At 47.6% G+C, this 22,606-nt stretch overlaps 2 protein-coding genes across 2 annotated transcripts in view; both read left to right on the forward strand.

Annotated features, from left to right (window-relative positions):
• RCAN3 (RCAN family member 3) overlaps nt 1–5,951 on the forward strand; it is a 33,578-nt gene extending 27,627 nt beyond the window's left edge. The window contains exon 5 of the mRNA XM_075908948.1: nt 1,125–5,951. Within this exon, the coding sequence (XP_075765063.1) occupies nt 1,125–1,333 (209 nt within the window). The 3' untranslated portion in view covers nt 1,334–5,951. The remainder of the gene's footprint in view (nt 1–1,124) is intronic.
• Nucleotides 5,952–8,711: 2,760 nt separating this feature from the next.
• Nucleotides 8,712–22,606, forward strand: part of NCMAP (non-compact myelin associated protein) — a 37,649-nt gene continuing 23,754 nt past the window's right edge. Inside the window, 1 exon segment of the mRNA XM_075908950.1 lies at nt 8,712–8,850. Coding sequence (XP_075765065.1) covers nt 8,727–8,850 — 124 coding nt within the window. The 5' untranslated portion in view covers nt 8,712–8,726.

Genomic DNA, 22,606 nt, shown 5'->3' on the forward strand with positions numbered 1-22,606 from the left:
CTGGTTACTCCTGCCTGGCTACTTGTAGGGACAAAATGGTTCAATGCTTTTTCTGCCAATTTCTTAATTGATTGAGGGAGCATCAGTGCTGAGCAATGTGCTGGATTGGATGCTCTTCAGCTAGAGATACATATTGACTTAATTTTGCCACTGAAATCTCATTGTATACTTAGTTGAATGAGAAGAGCAATTTAGTAAGTTAGTTATCTACTGTAGCTGTTTTCTAGGGTGCCAGTCGGTGCCATATTTAGACATGGCCACCATGAAATTTAACTGTCAAGCCTTTTAATTGACCTTTCTGGGGATTTTGCTGTTTCTTTTCCCTGACAACAGAAACTCCAGTTATGTGCTTTGCTATTGACTTGAAGTGTAACTTCAGTCAAAAATCCTTTTCCCTTCCGCTATCTCCATTTGTTCATTTGTAATATGCATAATGTAATAACATGACTTACTTTGGGGAGTGGAGAAAACGAACCTTAATGTTTGCAAAGCCCTTTTTAGATCCTCTGATGAAAGGTGTGGTAGAACTGCATACTGTAAATGATACTGCTTCAGTTTTGTATGCCCATTAAGAAATAGCTATAAACCCTTTAATGTTGCATGTAAATTTGTTTCCATTTTTCCCTCCAAAATGTCGCTAAGTATTTAGTATGCAGAGAGCACAATTTACTAAATATGGTGGCAGTGTAATTTCAGAACACATAAGCAGCACCAGTCAAATCATGAATGAAAATGGACTAAACTAAAGATAAAAAGGAATTAATAGCCTCTTTAGATTTTTGTCAGAGGGGTAACCGTGTTAGTCTGTGTCTGCAAAACCAAGGAGTCTTGTGGCACCTTAAAGTCTAACAGATTTATTTGGGCATGAGCTTTCATGGGTCTTTGCCCACAAAAGCTTGTGCCCAAATAAATCTGTTAGTCTTTAAGGTGCCACTGGACTCCTTGGGTTTTTGTTTTTTTTTTAATTTTAGTACATCATTTACTGTGAATAATAATGGAAACATGTTTTGAAATAAAGTCACTGAATTATTTTTATTTCTTGTAGTATGCTTTTACAGGTTGATTACTTTGACTTTAATTGTCAAACTTCTTAACTTGCTTTTTCTTTGTGTTGTGCTCTATAGGAGAGAAATACGAGCTTCATGCGGGAACGGAGTCTACTCCTAGCGTAGTTGTTCACATTTGTGAAAGTGAAACAGAGGAGGAGGATGAAATTAAAAATCCCAAACAGAAAATTCTACAGACGAGGCGCCCAGAGCCTCCTTCGACAATACTAAATGAATCTAAACCATTTGATTGTGCACTGGAAATAGGGGGTACCATGCACTGTTAAGTCTTGTGACACTATAAACTATCTATTTGGGGATATTAAATTAATACATGTATTGATATCGTCTTTGCTGCATTATATATGGTAGCAGGAGACCTTGTAATTGTCTCTCATGTTCAAGTTCTTAGGTGCCAATATTCTAAACAGCACTTGAATTTTTAAGCACTAACACCCCACACCTGAAATATAGCAAATCCACCAGATTGAAAATAATGGCAAAACAGGAGAGGTTATTTATTTGAAGATATGTTACATTTTCTTAATATTGTAAAGCGTGATGTACCAAATGCTAAAACAGTATCTTATTGATACCATCTACAATATTGGTTACAAAAATAGTTTATTATATAAGGGTCAAATATGGTATTTTTTTTGTACTGGTACGAAAGCTTGTAATATTTTAAATGTAAGTGTAATACAGTATGCACTAAAATTCCGCCACAAATTGGCCCATTTGTGAAAGTGTTCCAGTTAGTTTTCTCAGAAATGCCAAATGCTTTTTATTTTAAAGGTACCTTTATGATTTGACATGAGGCACAAATACATGTGCTGAATTAAATAAGTTGTAGTTGACAGAACTGCAATTAGAAAAAACAAAGAGGGGAAACCATAGAGCACTTGGAGGCAGATGGAGTTTGCCCCCAAAAGCTCTTATACTGCTGTTGGGTGGTGGTCTTACACTGATAAGTACAATTGTTCGCTTTGACAATTGATTAAAATAAAACGGATTTATAGTATGTTGAGTGAAACATGGTTTCAGCTATAGAATGTTAAGCCTCCAGCCCTCTCGGACAATACTGTAATGTTCCTCTGTACCAGAAAGTCTGATTGTGATGTTAGGGGATGAGAGGTCCAGGGTTAGTTTTTAACTTTTGCTCCTAAACTTTTACAGTTTGCTTCCTTTTTTTAAAGACAGTATGTTGCTGGGATGGTTAAATCCGTCTCCACTCTGTTCTTATTAAGGTTGCACTCTTGCGTAGTATTCTGATTAAAAACATGGTATTTTTCATGGCACCCTGTATGTTTTGATGGCACATCTGCAACTTTTGAAATAGGAAGCACCTTTTGAAACATACATCTGTGGTTTTGTGAAGTTCTGTGTTAAGTGTTTTAGAAGGAGGAAATATGCCTCAGTATAGTGGCACATGCTCCTATGGTTTTATGCTATTTTATAAGCAACCTTTTTTAGCCTACACAGATTTTTTTCTATAAAAATAGTTTAAAAATTCTTTGGGAACAAACTAGGCTGTTTAGATTCATATTTGATTCTGTACATAAATCTCTCTGATATTGGCCTTTACCCACATCATGATACTGTTTTTTTAAATTATGTATAAAGTGTTTATTGAATTCTCAAAACATTTGACTTGATTGACAGCAAGAGAATGCATTAATGGAAATAACTTCAAACAGGCATGGTAGACCTTAATATTGTGTGAACTATTAATTCTTTCCTGCCATCAACTTAAAGTTGCAAAATGGGATCCTGCAGGCAGGTCCTCATTTTGGAGACAGGAATGGTATGCCTATAAAGGGGAGAAACAAGAATAATCTTTCCTTTTATGTGTTTTGTGTGTATTAGCACGACATTAATGTAACTCTTTATTATAATATAAGAACTGGGGTGGTCACCAAGTGAAATTAATAGGTATCAGGTTTAAAACAAAACCAAGTTTTTCTTCATGCAGCGCACAGTCAACCTGTGGAACTCCTTGCCAGAGGATGTTGTGAAGACCAGGACTTAAACAGGATTCAAAAAAGAACTAGATAAATTCATGGAGGTTAGGTCCACCAATGGCTATTCACCAGGATGGGTAGGAATAGTGTCCCTAATCTCTGTTTATCAGAGGCTGGAAATGGATGATAGGAGAAGGATCACGCGATGATTACCTGTTCTGTTCACTTCCTCTGAGGCATCTGGCATTGGCCACTGTCGTCAGACAGGATACTGAGCTAGATGGACCTTTGGTCTGACCCAGTATGGCATTCTTATATTCTTATCAAGCCATTCAAAGTCTAGATTCTCTTTTTCTCTATTCCCCACTTCCAGTTGCAAACCTGTGTTATCAGGAGGGGCTTGTGCATTTTAAAATACCAGAATCAGTTTGGAATTTTCTGTAATGTTATGTTTTTGTTGGTTGTTTATTTACCCCCTAGCAAATATTGTTATGAAGTGGAAGGAATTCCGTCTTATAAGGCAAATCATCAGGTCAGTAATGCTATTGTGAAGTTGCTTGTGTGCAATGTATGACTTGCATTCCAGCATAAAAGGTCCATGGTGTACAAAAAGACATGGAATAAAAATAATATAGTGCCATTCACTGTTTTGCATGAATTGTATCAAACTTGGCCCTACATGGAATATGTAATTTGTCATTTTTGGAAGCTAGGGATCATAGCAAATCTGTAAGCTTTCAAATTGAATGACTTGTCAGTGTCTAGGGTATGGGTGGGGAACCTAAGGCCTGGGGGCTCGATGCAGCCCCTGGCTTCCTGAATCTGGCTCCCAAGGGTCGTGCCCCCTCCCCCCAGCATTGGGGAGCCCACACTAGTGCTCCACTCCCTCCCCTCTATCTCACCATAGGGCTGCAGTACACAAAGTGTACTAGGTTGGGGGCCCCCCGGGCTCTGGTGTGAGGCAAATGTGGAGAGTGTCCTTCTTCTCAGTTGACTATTGGCTTACTCTAGACTGACTGCTTAGCTGCAGAGATAACAATGTCTCTCCGAATGAACCGTGGTTGGAGAACACCAGGTAGATGAGAGACTCAGCACAGCTTGGTTGAGGACAGTGGAGCTATGGCATTAGCTGAGCATCTGGACCATCTACTGAATGATCAGATTGTAAATGTAAGGAGTTTTCCAAACTATTACAAAAACAATACTAGAAAGCACTGAAGCTAATTGCTGGTGCTGCAGTGCTGTGCGAAAGGTTCACTGAAGAGCTGAGAAGAGCTGTAGTTTTTCCCAGTTTGGATCATTCATATGTCCCCTGGCTCAGATAATAGTAACTATTGCAACCTGTGTAAATCATTTAACGAATGAAGGCTCTTTCTCACTCCCTCAAGGGACTCCATTTGTGAATACTCTTTGGAATTAAAACAGACCGCATATGATTTGTAAGAGGCAATGCAAAAGGAATAGACAGACAGTATTTACTAACCTGTTCTCCCATTTGCATTGGACTGAGGCTACACAATTAGCAAGCTCACCCAAAATGGTGCTTTTTTTAAATCATCTAACCACAAGGTAGGAAGTATGAGTCCATATGAGGTTTCACAGTGTCCATCTGTCCTCTGCCTTGGTATTTATGGTTTTCTTCTTCATTGTTTCTGAGCATCTTACACTCAGTAATGAATGTTATCCCTCTAACACCCCTGGTGAGGTAGGAAAGTAACATTATTCCCATTTTACGGATGGAAGAGCTGAGGCACAGGGAAGATTGAGTAAACAATGTCAGTTTCCCCTTTATCCAATAGAAGTTTTCATTTCACCTTCCCGGTCTTTCCTTCAGCCCATATTTTGCTTTATTTAATCACTAAAATGGGTTTCACTTTCTCACCACTCAGTTCCCTGGCAGCAGCAGTTCATTTTACATGTGCTGAATTCTTTTCTCAGATTGGGAACGGAACAACTCATATACATATTCACACACAAGAAAATTGCAATGGTTTAAGTGTGGAAACTTGTATATCAGAGCACTTTTGTGTGTCTAAAAACAAGGTTTTTGTGACTGTTTATGTATTCTGCCGGCCAGTTGTCATCACAAAGTCTACTTGCATGACTTCTAATATGTGCATCCTTTTACAAAGAAACTCACTATATCCTGTCTAACTCCTGGACTTCGTAATGTCTTCTGTGTAATGGACATTTTTATGGGAGGGTTCTGTGTCTGTCACTGTTTAAAATGTTGACTTTGAACAGATCTAGACTTCAAAGAGATTGGATCTATTAATTTTTATGAATCAACTACTTTTAAGACCTAAAAATTACACAAAGGATTAATTTGAGAAGCAAGAAGAATACACCAGTTTAGAACAGTTGATCTTTGTTGTCCTACTTCACTCTCTTGCTGCTGCTTTGTGTGAAGTGCTATAGTTCCAGGAAGTATTGAAGTAAATTCCAGCTGTTGATCATATGAACTTTGTTCTCTAGACATATGTTTTTCTTGCACTCGTGATTTCTGTACTGGTTGGTCTTTGCCTAAATCTTCCATCACTTTCATGTCAGTGTGTGACCATTTAATTCAATAACATTCTTCATGAATTGAAAGTACGGTCAACTTTTCCTAGATGCAGTTTTTGCCTCGTGTGTCCTATATTTTAGGTGTACGTTGCCATTTTTGTCCACATGTTGATGAGTGGTGTGTCTGTGTTCTCAAAACAAACTACAATAAGATGCACTCCGTATTGTATTTGATGTGACAATCCAAGCTGTGGTCCACATACACTGGCTAAATATGACCATGCTATGTTGCTCTGACAACGAAGTCTACAATGTTCTGTAAAGATGGCAAAGCAGAATGTGTGGTTTGGGGTTTTTTCAAACGTTTGTGATTCCTAGTAAGTTTTTTGTTTTTCAAAACTAAGAAATAAAATTCGTTTATTTTTGTTTTTTAAACTCACTGAAGGAGACTTCTTTCTACCGTGTGCCTGTGTGATGTCGACATTCCCCATGCCATACTACCCTGGGGTTGATGTTACTGTTTCAGTATTGTGGTTCCAAATAGGTGCCTCTCCTGGACTGTTCAAATGGGAATGGCTGACCTCTGCTTTAGCTGTTGAGAGAGGAAGGACGGTCCAGTGGTTCGTGCACTAAGTTATAATGTGAAAGACCTGGGTTGATGTCCCTGAATGGTCATGCATGACCGTGAGCATGGCACTTAGCCTTCCATAGACTTGTCTGTAAAAGAGGGATCAGAGCACCTCACAGGGATGTCGAGGATAAATCCATTCAAACTCACATGGGGCTCAGATGCTACGTTACGTGGGCCATATAAATATGATACAGTACTGCCCTTTAGATTTGGAATGGTGTGTGGAGACAGTCAACTTTTAATATATGGGAGAGGCACCTAGAAGTTGGATAGATGCCCTTTAATGTCTCAAATAAACATGCACGGATCTCGCTGTTAGAGAGAACAGCTCTCAGATTGCAGGGGACAGAGAGGTTATTAACTGAGCAGCTGAGTTAAAGTGGCAAAGGGGATTAGGTCTGATTGTCTCTGGCACAGGCGCGTGCTGAGGGAGTGGGATGATGGTGTCATGTAGGAAGGTGTGTCGATAGGGGAGATGCCAGTGGGCTTTCCTCTGGTCTTTGTGCTAGCCCATGCCCTTTAGCCAAAGCATGTAACATCAGAACTGGGGTGGGTGGGTGCCGGGTGCCATCCCTCATTTGGTGCATGTGAGATACTCCAAGGAGAACGGAGAACTGGGAGTTATTGTCTTTGTTCTTAAGGGGGATGGAAACTGTTGTCCTATGAGGTCTGTGAGGAGGGAGATATTGGATGGGAAATGTCCTATTTTTTAACCCTAGGAGGAAAAGATTGTGAGGGGCTGGTGAAAATTCTAGGCAGAAGCAGCTTGTGTGAAGTAGCCCGCCATGCACTCAAAGCCAGTGCACCAGGGTCTACACATTGGCTGCTGAGTTAGAATTAAAATGTTGGTTTTGATCCATAAATCTCTAAATGCCTTCAAGCTGCCTGTTTGCAAAATTGCCCCTCTCCCAGGGCTGTACTCTCTCTCCCCCTATCCCAGGCTTCTGAGCCCCAACTGTGACGTCTTGCAGCTTGAGCCATTCTTTTAGGGTGACAAATCTGAGAAACTGTTCCAGGTGGAGGTGCTTTTAAGGGAGGGTTTAGAACAATTTGATAAATGAAACATGGTTGGAAGACTGATACTGGGCTAGATGGACCATTGGCCTGACCACTACGTCCATTCTTACACTCTTAACATCCAAATGGCATTGACGCAGCACTAACAGCGAGCCCTGCCGGCACAAGCTTGTGGACCGAGGCTGGGAGGCATCTGTAACGACTTTGGTTTGGGGTCAAGGATAAGAATGTGTGGAAAATTGAGCAAACCTTTCCCCTGAGCAGTCTTTCTCATGAGGGCTAAACCAGCACGTTCCTCCATGCTGGGCCAGTTTGGGGCATGAGGAATCTTGCTGCTGTTAGTGCAGAAAAAACTAGAAAATAAAAACTTTGATCCCCACCACCACCTCCACTCATGCCCCCAGTGCCGACTTCCATTTGCGGGCTAAGAAAAGGTGCCAAATAAATCCCACTAGGCTGGTCTTTGCTGCAAGAGCAAAAAGAGATTTAGTCTGCCAGGTAAAGGGATAATGGTGCTGGGTCCTGCCGTGAGGGCAGGGGGCTGGACTCCATGACCTCTCGAGGTCCCTTCCAGTGCTAGTGTCCGAGAGGCAGCTGTGTTAGTCTGAATCTGCAAAAGCGGCGAGGAGTCCTGTGGCATCTTAGAGACTAACCGAAGTGTTGGAGCATAAGCCCCAATCTGACGAAGTGGGTCTTTGCCCACGAAAGCGTATGCTCCAGCACTTCTGTTAGTCTATAAGGTGCCACAGGACTCCGCGCCGCTCTTCCAGTCCTAAGGTTCTATGAACTCAGCGCGGCCCCTCATCACATAATGTGAGAGTGCAGCCAGGAAACGAGTCTGTCAAAGTCGACAGGTGTGACCTAGGTTTCATGTTTACTATGTTCACAGCAAGCAAAGCCAAATGAATTGCAGACATATGGCAATTAAAATTGTGCACTTCACCTTCATTGTTCACATTGGGATTGTTGAATAATTCCTAATAAAAAATTATTCTTGTATTAGAATAGTTAGTCTTGACAGTCCAAGACTACTTTCCAGAGCTTTTTCTCACCAACTAACTTCAGAACAGACACGTTTTGCTGACCTGGTTTTGTGTCTGCCTTTTTCAGACACTTAGGCTGTGTCTAGACTGGCAAGTTTTTCCACAAAATCATCTGCTTTTGCGGAAAAACTTGCCAGCTGTCTACACTGGCTGCTTGAATTTCTGGAAAAGCACTGACGATCTCATGTAAGATTGTCAGTGCTTTTCCGGAAATACTATGCTGCTCCTGTTTGAGCAAAAGTCTTTTTCCGAAAGACTTTTGCGCAAAAGGGCCAATGTAAACAGCACAGTACTGTTTTCCGCAAAAAAGCCCCGATCGCGAAAATGGCGATCGGGGCTTTTTTGCGGAAAACCGCGTCTAGATTGGCCACGGACGCTTTTCCGCAAAAAGTGCTTTTGCGGAAAAGCATCCTGCCAATCTAGACGTGCTTTTGCGGAAATGCTTTTAACAGAAAAATGTTTCGTTCAAAGCATTTTCAGAAAATCATGCCAGTGTAGACCTAGCCTTAGTGTAAATTCATCCATGATCAGCTTTGTGGGCAACATCAAAATCTGGAGCGGTAACTACCATAAAGGATGGAAGTGAACTGCAAAGGGAGCTGGAAAGATTGGCGCAATGGACGAGGAGACAGTCAGTCTGAATAACAGTAGGTCCTACACCTGGGAGAATGCTGCCCTGTTACTAGTGGGGGCGGGAGGAGAGCATCCTCAAGGAACAGCCTCACTTTTGAGTGTACTGTTAAAATCATGGAACAGGAACAGCTCTCCTGTGGCTGCGTGGAAGGGTGAGATCAGGACTGGGAGGATCTCAATGGAGACTGAGAACCAGGATGTAAAATGTCAGGTTAGCTATTGTAACAGGGTGATGTTCCTAAGGCCCCGTCAGGATAGGCTAAGCAGAGGCAGCTCCAGACGCTGAAGGAGGAACCAGGGACTGGGAGGGTCCTGCAGGGATGTCCTGGTAAGAATCCGTCTCCAGGCAAAGTTCGAGTTACATGTTTTATTGTTGTGGCTCTTCAGGTGACCAGTTAAAAGCCTCTCAAAGGCACAAAAGGCATCTAAGCTCCTAACTCCCATTGACTTTCACTGGGAGTGTGGCACCTCATTTAGATTAAGCGGTTTGTGACTGAACAAGTGTGCAGTGCTTCATTCACAGGTCCGATTCCAGTCGGCTCTGAAGTGCTACAATAGTACAGTTAAATAACAAATTGTCCGTGAAAATCTCCCCCAAAGACACCCCCAGGACGCTGGAGTGTTTGGGTTCCGTATGGGGTGGGTACTGAAAAAAAAAGCACTTTGAGACCTCCCGGTAACATTTCGGTATAAAAGCTAGGCGTTACTACACACTCCGCAAAGCACGTTGAGAATGTCACTTGTTTACAGCTTATAAATTGTGATGGAACCATTATGAAAATGTAATCGTCCACAGACAGGAGGGCGGGTTGGGAAAATATGGTGGTTACTACTAGAACTGTCCACGTGAGAGGCAACATGGGTGGGTCAATTTTTTATTGCACCAACTTCTGTTGGAGGAAGTGACAAGCTTTTAAGCTTCCGAGAGCTCTTCCTCCGATCTAAGGAATGTACAAATGTCCATGCTAAATACAAGATGGACAAAATGTTTAAGCATAAGTTGTTTATGTATGTTATAGGAGACCACTTAAAATGAAGCGGGCAGTTAACAACTTTCTTGGTCCTAAAACTGCAGAGGCATTCATTGCCCACTTCATTTTAAGTGGTCCAAGATAAATGCAAACGCCTTGTGCCTATTCCATTTTGTCTTTAGCTTGCACATGCTGAGTTCCTGATCTCCCCCAGGCAGGAGGAAGAGCTCTGTCAAGTGCAAAAGTTTGTTCCTTCTGCCAACAGAAGTTGTCCCAGTGAAAGATTCTGCTTCACCCTCCTGGGATCAACACAGCACCAACATCGCTCCAGAGAAGAATGGGCAGTGTAACATTAGCCTGTAACAGAATTTGAGCCCACACCCTCCTCCCACACACACCAAGCTAGACATGTCTCCCTGTTAGTGTACTGAGAGACTGAATTCTGCATTCCATTCCCTTTTGGAAACCATTTTGCACTGCCATGTGTTCTAACCACTAGATCATGCTGCCGCCTTAATTTAACTATTTAGTGGGTCAAGGAAAGACTGGAAAGTAAGGCAGCGTTTCCGCATTAAATTAGCCAGCAGAAAAAGCCTGTAAACCGTTGTGAATGGACATTGAAATAATTTGTTTATTATTTTAAATTCTATAGAAATTGCATTCCTTTTGCCCACGTGAATGTCAGCATGGTTTGCTTTGCAAAGGGCCCTGTTGTGCTAGCTACTGCATAACCAGATGGAGACAAATCCTGGCCCCAAAGATTTTACAGTCTGAAGATGCATTTGTTAGAGGAACTGAAGGGGGTTGGGTGTCTGGAAATTCAGGCTCCTCTGAAAATATCAACATTGATGGACCAGGGGTGACATGCACAAAGCAAGAAAGGGACATATTCGTGTTCACATAGCTGGTCAGCAGCAGAGCGAGAAACAGAACTCAAGTCTCTGCCTCTAGTCCCATTCTATTGCCTCTAGCTCATGCTGCCTCCCTTGTAGCTTAGTGAAATGCAGACGTCCTGAACCAAAACATTAACTAGAGTTAATTAATGAGTACCAATCTGCCCCCTGCTTTTTGATCTTCATTTTCTCTCTCAACTCACGCCAATACTAACATACTTAAATGGGTGTTTTTTGGAATGAGTAGATCTGCAGTGAACCACCAAGGGTGCAGTCTTTTCATATGTCAGTGCTGTGAGAAAACTAGCCATGCCCCCGAGGAATTGTCTCCCTCACAGATAACTGACAAATATTTACCCAGGTCTGTCCAGGTTAACAAAGGATATGGCCTGGGAAGAGAGACTTCAAGGAACACCAAGCGCCGGTTTGTTTTAAGAACTTCTAAACATGGATTCTGCCTTCACAAGCCTGTTGCTGCTGCTGGTGTTCAGTTTCTTTCTTGTCACTGAGCAGTCTCTTCCAAAAAGGCCTGAAGCATAAAATGTTCCCACTTATTCCTTCCTTCTCTGGGAATAAATTATTCCATAAACCTTCTAAATGGGGTAGTGGCTCTGTGCACTGGTGGGGAGACACGTTGTCTTTCACTCTTTTCTGCTTATTTGGGTTTTGTTGCTGGGATCAGGTAGTACTTTGAAAGAAATACATTTGAGAGTTTAGTGCGCCTGTGTGTGGAGGGGGAGGAAGGTCGTTGTAGAAAGGACCTAAGCAAACAGCTCCCGCTCCTTTGGGGAACTTGCAGAAAAACTTGCCTTTGCTAATCTGGACAAGAGCTGGACACCTCGCTGCCTGTGACTCTGCTCCTACGTGGGTTTTCATAGCACCTGCGGCATATTGTTCTACGCTTCTCCCGGCCAGTACTGGAGGGGAGCTGAGCACCCGCAACTACGCTTGCAGGAACATTGAATTCAAGGGAGTTGAGGAGCCGCTAGGACTTTATAGGGTTGGACTCTTAAACAGCTACTCACCTGCTCTGTTCCAGCAGGACCAAATGGTTTTCCTTCCTCTCCTGTGCTGTAGGCTGCTTTGCAATTAGCTAATGGCAGAGCATTAGTCTGAGGTTTTGTCGACATGTATGGCAGTGCATAGGTTATGAATAGCTGAACGCAGTGAAAGGCCGGCTGTGTCCACTCCTATCGCACGCTGAGTGAAAGGCCGGCTGTGTCCACTCCTATCGCACGCTGAGTGAAAGTCCGGCTGTGTCCACTCCTATCGCACGCTGAGTGAAAGGCCGGCTGTGTCCACTCCTATCGCACGCTGAGTGAAAGGCCGGCTGTGTCCACGCCTATCGCACGCTGAGTGAAAGGCCGGCTGTGTCCACTCCTATCGCACGCTGAGTGAAAGGCCGGCTGTGTCCACTCCTATCGCACGCTGAGTGAAAGGCCGGCTGTGTCCACTCCTATCGCACGCTGAGTGAAAGGCCGGCTGTGTTCACTCCTATCGCACGCTGAGTGAAAGGCCGGCTGTGTCCACTCCTATCGCACGCTGAGTGAAAGGCCGGCTGTGTCCACTCCTATCGCACGCTGAGTGAAAGGCCGGCTGTGTCCACTCCTATCGCACGCTGAGTGAAAGGCCGGCTGTGTCCACTCCTATCGCACGCTGAGTGAAAATCCGGCTGTGTCCACTCCTATCGCACGCTGAGTGAAAGGCCGGCTGTGTCCACTCCTATCGCACGCTGAGTGAAAGGCCGGCTGTGTCCACTCCTATCGCACGCTGAGTGAAAGGCCGGCTGTGTCCACTCCTATCGCACGCTGAGTGAAAATCCGGCTGTGTCCACTCCTATCGCACGCTGAGTGAAAGGCCGGCTGTGTCCACTCCTATCGCACGCTGAGTGAAAGGCCGGCTGTGTCCACTCCTATCGCACGCTGAGTGAAAGGCCGGCTGTGTCCACTCCTATCGCACGCTGAGTGAAAGGCCGGCTGTGTCCACTCCTATCGCACGCTGAGTGAAAGGCCGGCTGTGTCCACTCCTATCGGCCGCTGAGTGAAAGGCCAGCTGTGTCCATGCTCATCGCACACTGAGTGAAAGGCCGGCTGTGTCCACTCCTATCACACGCTGAGTGAAAGGCCAGCTGTGTCCATGCTCATCGCACGCTGAGTGAAAGGCTGTGGCAGTAGGAAAAGACTACAACAAATCTCTGCTGCTGGTGCCTGTCATTGCAGTGGCAACAGCTGTGGCAGGGGACACAGCAGGGAGAGAGGCTACAGAGCTAGTTACAGCAGTGAAGGTGGGGGAGACCCTGCAGGGATGTCCTGAGCGTGCAGGGGATGCCCACTAGCTCTCAGGCTCTCTGCTGCATTATGCTCCGTACCTCGCTGTGTAGACCGGTGTCCGTACGCCGCTGGAATGTAGCTGCACCGAGGGCGCTAGTCCAGGTTTGTTTCCGAGTGTTCACATTACTCAGCACATTCATCTAAGAATCTCTCAGTGCTCTGCGGACGTCGAGCCTGTTCACTAGCAGCCCTGTGAGGCAGGCCAGGGTTGCCGTCTCCATATTGCAGATGGACGTGAAGGGGCTTTTCCTTTTTTAAACAATAATCTGTGTTCAGTAGCCCAGGTCATCCCAGGTTAAAAATGCATCTTTTAACGTGTGTTTTAATCTTAGTGGAAGTGAGGCCTGAAGGAACCGAAGTTTGACAGGGTGTAGAGTCAAACACAAGGGTTTATTACACACAGCACTGGCAGAGTGGCACTTTGCCGTTAGGCTCTATGGGTACGTCTACACTACAGCGCTAATTCGAACTAAGCTAATTCGAACTAACGGATCCAGACTAAAAAACTAGTTCGAATTAGTGTTTTGCTAATTCGAACTAGCATGTCCACATTAAGTGGACCCTGAAGCAGGGTTAAGGATGGCCGGAATCAGTGCTGGCAGGGCATCAGAGGAGGACTTAGAGCATGGAGCTGCTGTCTCAGGCTAGCCGAGGGCTGTGCTTAAAGGGTCCCGACCCCCACCCCGGACAGACAGTTCTCAGGGGTGCCCCGCTTGCAAAGCAGTCCTGGCTTGGAGTGCCCGGAGTACCCACACTGGGCACATCACAGCACTCGTTAAAACCCTAACAAGGGTACAAACAAGGCCCATCTTTGCTTATCTCTGTTCCCCTGATAGCCATGTTTTGTTCATTGTTAGCTAGGCCTCAGGCCAGGCCCATGAAGTTTGGGCATATGTGAAAGATTCTTAACAGAAACTGTGGTCAAGAGCTTGCATACATATTACTGGGATTTTGGCCCTTCAAGGCCATTTGTATTTTAGGGTTTTAACACCTGGTCCGACTCGTGTTAAAACGACACTTGCAGTGTTGAAAGTGGAGACAATCCTGTTCCAGGTTCATCCTATTTTTCTGGCTCATCTTGGTTCAATCTTTTTTAACCTTCACTCAGTTATGTCAATTTTGATGAGTGTCCTTGCTTTGGTGATTGTCTCTTTTCTGTTTGGGTTTATGGGCAGCAACCCCATTCCAGGCATCCCATTTTTCTGGTACAACCAAATCCTTACATTGCTTTAAGCAGCTGTATAGTGAATTTGACGGTCCTCGCTCTTACCGTTTTGGAGGAGTTCTTGATCAAACGGGCAAGTGCTCTAAAATATATAGTAGATGGGATGTTTCAACGGTGAATCTTTAAACTTCTGCCAAAAAAAAAAAAGTGGCAAACGACTGTTTTGAAGTTCCAATTCCCTCTGGAATCCTTTGTCTCCAGTGTAAAACCTTCCATGTTTTGTTCCCCGGTTACATTTGATAAAGTGTTACAGTGAGCTTCCTACTCAGCACTAAATCTGAATAAAGCCGGATACTTACAGTAACTCCCTTGCCAGACTGGGAAAAGAGGTGACTTTGTAAACCGCAGTTGCACCATGCCAAGCACACCCCTGCCTCTGGGACCCAACCATCACCAGTGTTCCCTCTAATTTTTTCCCTCCGTGCAGGGCCAGGTAGTGAGGCGAGCCGTGCCCCTTCCATGCTCTGAGCACTGTGGGATCGTAACTGAGATGGCCTCCTGCTTGGACTGTAGCAGAGATTTCCTGCTGCTGTTCCCCTAACTCTGCAGAACTGCATGCACCAGGTCTGGGGGAGATAGGCATTGGCGACTGATCTTTCCTAAGGCCTGGGCTGCACTAGGAGGTTAGGTTACATTTAGCTGCACAAGGTCGATCTTTGCTGGGAGCCCCAAATTTGCTTGCGCCCCACTGCAGAGAAGCCTGGTCAGCAGAGAATGGCTCATGGTGGAGTAGCAGGAGCAAAGATGGGTCTGAACCTAAACACATGGATCTGGATCCTGAACTTTCCGAGCTGGCACCCATCCCGTCCAAGCTGGACTGAAATCCCCTTCCCAGCCATTGTCCTCATGTGGATAGCAACATTGGTGGCAACACAGGTTCAATCCACCCTCAGATTTGCCTCCAGAACAATCTAGCTCAAAAAGCACAGACAGAAGTGAGAGAGTGTCATGTCGCGGGGTGACCTGATCCTGTCCTGCGCACCCACCGTAGCCCAATGGTTGTGTGTGTGTGATGGAGGCTGGAGATAGGAAGGGCTTCACGGCTCCTACCTAGTGAGCTCTCTAGCCCAGTGCCTGGTCTCTGACATGGCCAGCTCCAGCTGTGTCAGAGGAGGGCATGCTAGGGGCCACACATAGAACCAAGCATAGAACGCCGGCACTTGGCCCCTCGGCCGCAGGTTGCCCACCGCTGCGCTAGAGAGTGACTCCTGCCTTGCAGCGAAGGTTTGATCCATAGAAAACTTGGTTGGATTTCTTCAGGTGCTAGCTCTGCTTCTGATCCTGTTCTGACTTCGGTCTCTCGTTGCAGAGAGTTCTTTGGGTTAATTAGGTGTAGATTGAAAAGCTATTTCTTTTTAGCTGCTTTAAAGGTACCTATTTTCCTCACTGTGAGCTTGTGTTTAGCGAGACACTGTTCAGCAGCACAGTCACCAGATCTCTATTGAACAGGGTATCGCACATTGCAACGGGCGTCATTACACCACACCCATGACACATCACTTCTATTGATTTTCTGCAAACCCAGTGGGATCTCTGACAGCACATAGTTCACTGACTCAGCATGTCTGTCTATCCAGGGCTGATGGTAAATCACATTGGAACGGTGTGCGGAGAGCGTTTGGCAGGAAAAGGTGTTTTGTTTCGCTATCGAATAAACGCTCCCCAACTACCGACACGTCCCTCTTGCTGGGATATGTAATGGGTAGATTTGGTAATTTCGTCAGATGTCCCCTGGTGCTCGTGTCAAGAGAGGGGCAAGAGAAGTGAGTGAACTACTGTCTCCAAACCAAGTGCAAACCCCTAGTGCATGTTCTCTCTTGCTGGTACTTTATAACCATTCCCTTACAAAACCCTCCCACGCTCCAGAGTATGGACATTTACAGCCACGCTGCGGATGGCTGAACGGAACCTTTAACCAGGAGATTACGTGACTTGCCAAGATGAATAACAGAGCCAGGGAGAGAAGGTCGGATCCTGAGTCCAGGCCCACATGCCGTGGGAAACTCTGAGCATGTTGCTGCTGCAGCCTCCTCCCCCAAATAACGACGATTTAATCATCTACCAAATCTTTCCCCCACAGCGTCTGAACTCGGGTCTGGGGGGAGACAAGGCCCGTGTGTGTGTAACCCCTTGGCGGCTGCTGCCTGCTCACCACCGGCATTTGGGGTGATTAGGTGAACCCAGCCAGAACGTGCACCTCTCGTGCCTTCCTCCGTTGTGAACGTCTTCATTTTGGGCTGGGCTGGGGTGGAAAGGGCACTTGACACATTTGACCATCTGCCACTCTGCCCCTGGCTTCTTGGGGTGTTCTTGCAGGGAGGTAGATCCAGCTCGGTACCATGCGGAAATACAGGCTCTGATCACGTAGCTGGATCTGTGTGCTTGGGCCTTGGTGTTTGTGCAGAGCCCTGGTGCCACACAACACAGGTCCCATTCGAGCCAGTCGGACTGCGGAGTAGGGGACGTACTGAGCAAAGTCGGATATTCGCCTTGGGCACGTGGGCAGAGCAGGAGGGCCGGTCATCCATTGCACTGCCAGCTCTTGCCAGTTTAGCACGAGGAACATGATCCTTGGTGTCTTTCATAGAACACTAGGACTGTAAGGGACCTCGAGAGTCATCGAGTCCAGTCCCCTGCCCGTAGGGCAGGACCCAGCGCTGTCTAGACCATCCCTGAGAGACATTTCTCCAACCTGCTCCTAACGTCCCAGCTCCTGGCAGTTGTGATCTCACGAGAATCTCAACTTACAATTCAGAACAAAAGAGAGAGAAGAGAAAAGAAAATGTCTAGTCCCATGTGCCAAGAAAACATGGAACATCTGGGCTTGGAAACAGAGCTGAGTGAAGAAAAATCAGCCACTAGTTTACTTTGGCTTAAAGCAGCAGTGTTGAGCCAACCACTTCACTCTGTGTGACTTTGGTCCATAGTTTTGGCTGGAAACAAGGGGAAATGTTCAGAAAAAAGTCAAGTCCCATTATGAAGGTTTTGGAGACAAAGCATTTCCCGCTTGTTTTGTTTATGAACATGGCTCGCTTGGAGCTGAAAACCAAACACGGCGATTTGTTGTGTGCTCTGAAGGTTTTGGTTTGACCACGGTCTGGGAAAATCGGCCCTTGGCTGGGCTCTACCCACAAGGCAGGCAGCAAAGGAAAAGTGAGGGGCGATCCCGGACCGGTGCAGCTCTGAGAGCAGGGCCCGGTACACGGGTCAGTCTGATGCTGGCTGCAGCCACCCACGGGGTCAGTGTGACATCCCGCTCCTCCGGGGCAGAGCAGGGCGGGGGGCTGCGGGACCTGGAGCCAGGGCTGTGTCCGCAGGCAGGAGCCGTCCCCTGCCCCTGGGCTCGGACACCCCGAGCCAGCTGGCCCGAGGGGCGGGGCCGCGCCGTGTGGACAGGCCCAGAGCGGGAGGGGACAGACTTGCGGGGGGTCCCGGCCCCCCCTTTACAATCAAACCGCGGGGGGGGGGGCAAGTCCGGGGCTGTTCACCCCCGGCGGGGCTCCCCCCACCTGGCGCGGGGCAGCGGGACGGGGCGGGCGGGTCACCTGGCGCGGGGGCGGGGCCGGGCTGCCCCGGGAGGCCGCAGCGGGAGCGGGGCGCGGCGGGGCTGCGAGCGGCCGGGGACGGAGCAGGGCAGGTGAGCGCGCCCCGGGCCCCGGCAGAGCCCCCCCCCCGGGCTGCAAACGCGGGCCCCGCCCCCCCCCCCGGGCTGCAAACGCGGGCACCGCCCCCCCCCCGGGCTGCGGGGGGTCCCGGGACCGGCCCCGCGACAGACGCTGCAGCCGAAGCGAAGCCCGGCCCCGGGGGCAGAAAAAGAGGCTCCCCCCCCCCCGCCTGTCTCGGGGGCACCGGCCGGTTCTGTCCTGGCTCCGGAAGGAGGCGCCCCCCCCCCCCCCATCAAGCCGGGCAGTCGGGGGGGGGGGACGTTCCCGGCCGGGCTGCGAGTCCTGCGCTGGGGAGGAAGGTTCCGTGTTGTCGGGCAGGGATGGGGGGCGCCGGCCCCAAACTCCCCTCCGGGGGGGGGGTTACCAAGAGGCTCCGCAGCGGCCGGGCAGTGGCTGGGGGACTGAGAGGGGTTATCAGCTATTCTAGACGGGCCCCAAGGCAGCGACCCCCCCCCCCCCCGGGGCCTTCCCAGGGTCTTTGCAGCGCGGCCGACGCGCCCCGCAGGTTTGCGCTGGACACGAGAGGTGCGCAGCACGGGGGGGCCCCCAGAGTCCCCCAGAGTCCCGGGGGCCCCCAGAGTCCCGGGGGCCCCCAGAGTCCCGGGGCCACAGCCCTGAATGGCCCTGGCCCAGTGCTGTCGCCGTAGACTTGCTGTGCCCCTCTTCTGGCATTCGCACCTTCTCACCTACCGCTGGGAACGGGCCACAGCCCCCCCCATTGAGTGGGTCCCCCCTTAGCCCCACCCTGTCCTCCGTAGTAACTCCCATCTTGGCAGGTTTGTCGCTGCCTGCCAAGCCAACGTTTCCATCCCAGGTATCGGGCCAGGTGGGTTCCTGCCCACGAAAGCTGATGCCCAAACACACTTGTTAGCTGTTCAGGTGCCACAGGGCTCCTCGTTCTTGCTTGAAACAGAGGGACATGGCCGCCCCTTGGCCTCTAGCTGCAAATACAAAACCTGCCTTCCTTGCATTCAACACCCAGCTGACATCAAAGGCTTGGTAGGAGACCCCTGGAGCCCACTCGGCCAGCCTGATTGGCACCGGCCCAACAACGGACAGGTACTCCCCCCTCTTCTTTTCTGTTATAAAATGTGAGGGTCCCCCCCCCATTTTCTCTCCACTCTGCAGCCCCAGCAATTCCAGGTGGGTTACTCACGGGTGTAAAGTGAAGTGCGTGTAAGAGTCTGTTTAGGGTAGAGGCCCAGAGAAGTTTCCACTGGTAGGTTTTTCCATAGTTCATACATTGTTAGTGCTGTACACTGGTACCCAAGGTTACAGAGGTTTCATAAAGCTGTCCCAGAATTAGCTTTTCTGCTCCGCATTCTGCTGCCATTTATATGGCAGCAAATAGACAATCATTTCATTTGTTAAGTATCAGAGGGGCAGCCGTGTTAGTCTGAATCTGCAAAAGCGGTGGAGTCCGGTGGCACCTTATAGACTAACCGAAGTGTTAGAGCATAAGCTTTCGTGGGCACAGACCCACTTCGTCAGATGCGTGTAGTGGAAATTTCCAGAGGCAGGTATAAATATACAGGCTAGAATCAGGCTGGAGATGACGAGGTGGATCCAATCAGGGAGGAAGAGGCCCACCTCTAGTACTGATCTGGAGGTGTGAATACCAAGAGACGAGAAGCTGCTTTTGTAGTTAGCCAGCCATTCATGGTCTTTGTTTAATCCTGAGTTGGTGTCAGACTTGAAGAGGAACTGGAGCTCAGCAGTTTCTCTTTCATTTGTGTTACTTTGGAGTCACACCTGTGTGAGCAGAATTTAGACTCCTTGTATTGCTATGCAGTGGTCCCCAACCTTTCATGGCTCACGGGCGCCCAGGGGCAGGGCCACTCACGTGCCAGGCGTCCGGGGGCGGAGCTGCTCACGCGCCGTGCTTCTGGGGGTGAGGCCACGCATGTGCCGTGCGCCGGGGGTAGGGGCCAGCCCAGATGTTTCAGCGGGTGCACATAAATGCCCCGGCGGGCACCATGTTGGGGACCACTGCTATAGAGTATAGATGGAGGTTGTTCTATACAGCCATAGACAGGAAGGAAATATGATACCAATGCAAGGTTATCTTTTGCCACCAAGCTATCCCATTAGCAGCTATTTGTTTCTTTAATTTAAAAATCATTAAGGCATAACATTTGAAACAGAGCTAGCCAATTACCTTCCTGGGGGAGGGGGAGAGTTTGGAATGTCTCCTTGCAAGAAAAAAATCTCTCGCTATAAATTTCCTTATTCACCTCTGCAGGTGAAAGCTTTATTGTGCTGTGGCGAGCTGATCTGAAGGTGTTTCCTTAAAGTCGATTGAGTTTTGTGCAGGAGCCTTGTGTTCTGAGCTGGCAGATTAGTACTCCCTGCAGGGTAAGACAAAAGGCTTGGCATATGCTAGCCTAATGTATTGCTCTAGGGTGAGTGTTAATTTCATTATTGCTGGGAACATGATGAGAACGTGATTTGTAGAATTTTCAAGGTAACTGATACTCTGAGTGCTCCAGGAAGTCACTTCGCAGAAAACCTCCGTTCTATTTTTTAAGAAAATTACATGAATGCAGAACATAAGAACATAACATAAGAACATAAGAACGGCTGTACTGGGTCAGACCAAAGGTCCATCTAGCCCAGTATCCTGTCTGCCGACAGTGGCCAGCACCAGGTGCCCCGGAGAGGGTGGACCGAAGACAATGATCAAGCGATTTGTCTCCTGCCATCCCTCTCCAGCCTCTGACAAACAGAGGCCAAGGACACCATTTTATCCCCTGGCTAATAGCCTTTTATGGACCTAACCTCCATGAAATTATCTAGCTTCTTTTTAAACTCTGTTATAGTCCTAGCCTTCACAGCCTCCTCTGGCGAGGAGTTCCACAGGTTGACTACACGCTGTGTGAAGAAGAACTTTCTTTTATTAGTTTTAAACCTGCTACCCCTTAATTTCATTTGGTGTCCTCTAGTTCTTCTGTTTAGGGAACTAATAAATAACTTTTCTTTATCGGCCCTTGTGACGTAGTGGGGGTACCTGGCTGTTTTCTATGCTGCTGGCTCTGGGGTAACCCCCACTGGCTGCCGTGGGTACCGCGGCCCAGAAGGACAGGCCATGAGTCATTATGCAAAGAAGGGCTCAACCTGTCTGACCAGTCACCCCCCATGGAGAGGAACAAAGGAAGGTGGAATGCTGCCCTGGCTGGGGGCAGGGCTGGAAGAGGAGAAGGAGTTAGTTCCTGTCTGGAAAGCAGGGGAGAAGGAGCTGGGGAGGGGGCTGGGATCCCCCCATCTCAAGGGGGGCACTGAGGCCTCTTAGCCCCAGTTCCTGTAACCAGATTACATCTGTGCTGTGCTGTGTCCTGGAGAAGCATTAAACTACCTCCATTCTACTGGCTGGTGGAGTCTGTTTGTGCCATTTCGGGGTGCAGGAGATGGGGGACCCCAACGTGCCGTCACAGCCCTCTCCACACCACTCATGATTTTATAGACCTCTATCATATCCCCCCTCAGTCTCCTCTTTTCTAAACTGAAAAGTCCCAGTCGCTTTAACCTCTCCTCATATGGGACCCGTTCCAAACCCCTCATCATTTTAGTTGCCCTTTTCTGAACCCTGTAATATAGTAGGAAGCCTCCCTCCTCCGCGCCCCTCCCCCGAGTTATGAACACCTTGGAAATGGCCGTGATTCATAACTCTGAACTATCGGCTCTGGCTGTTCTTTTAAACATTCACAACTGAACAATGACCTGATGCAGCTTTGAAACTTTACTATGCAAAATAAAAATGCTGCTTTTATAAAACTTCGTTTAAATGGAACAAGCACAGAAAGTTTCCTTACCTTGTTGATTTTTAAAAAAACTTTCCCTTTGTTGTTAGTAATTTGTGTGTTACACAGTACTGGATTGTATTTGTTCTCCCATTTCTTTCTGTCTCTGTTGGTGTCTGATTGCATACTTCCTGTTCTAAATGAGGTGTGGGATTGATGGATTAGTTCGTAACTGGTATAACACCGAGGTTCTACTGTAGATGGAGCATTAGGAAGAATTGTGGTCTAGTGGTTAGAGCCCAGAAGTAATGACCAGGACTACTGACTAGCTGTGTGGGTTAGTCACTTAACCTTCCTCTATAAAATGGATATAAGAATTGTTTGCAAAGTGCTATGAGAATCTCAGCTGGTGGGTGGCATGGAAGTGTGATATATCATGTGCCTGGTCACTCTACAGTGTACCCTGAATGATGAAGGTGTTTTTGTAGGTTCATGTGAAATCTTGGGACTAGCTCCATCCAGCTGTTTGCTAAGTGAAAGGAGTTGCTCTATTCCTAGATCACAAAGAAAGGGGCTTTTCTCTTTTGTTGACTGTGCCTGCAGGACAAGGGCCTCTAACTGCGATCCAACTAGAAATCTGGAATTCTGAAAGCACAGGATATCCTGATCCTGCACCACAGACGCCCTTCACTGAACAGCATAAGAACATAAGAACGGCCCTACTGGGTCAGACCAAAGGTCCATCTAGCCCAGTATCCTGTCTGCCGACAGTGGCCAGCACCAGGTGCCCCAGAGAGGGTGGACCGAAGACAAAGATCAAGCGATTTGTCTCCTGCCATCCCTCTCCAGCCTCTGACAAACAGAGGATGGCAGGAGACAAATCGCTTGATCATTGTCTTCGGTCCACCCTCTCTGGGGCACCTGGAGTTAACAGCGAACCTGGAGTTAA

Source organism: Pelodiscus sinensis, chromosome 25 (assembly GCF_049634645.1).
Source record: "Pelodiscus sinensis isolate JC-2024 chromosome 25, ASM4963464v1, whole genome shotgun sequence".
Classification (NCBI taxonomy): Eukaryota; Metazoa; Chordata; order Testudines; family Trionychidae; genus Pelodiscus; species Pelodiscus sinensis.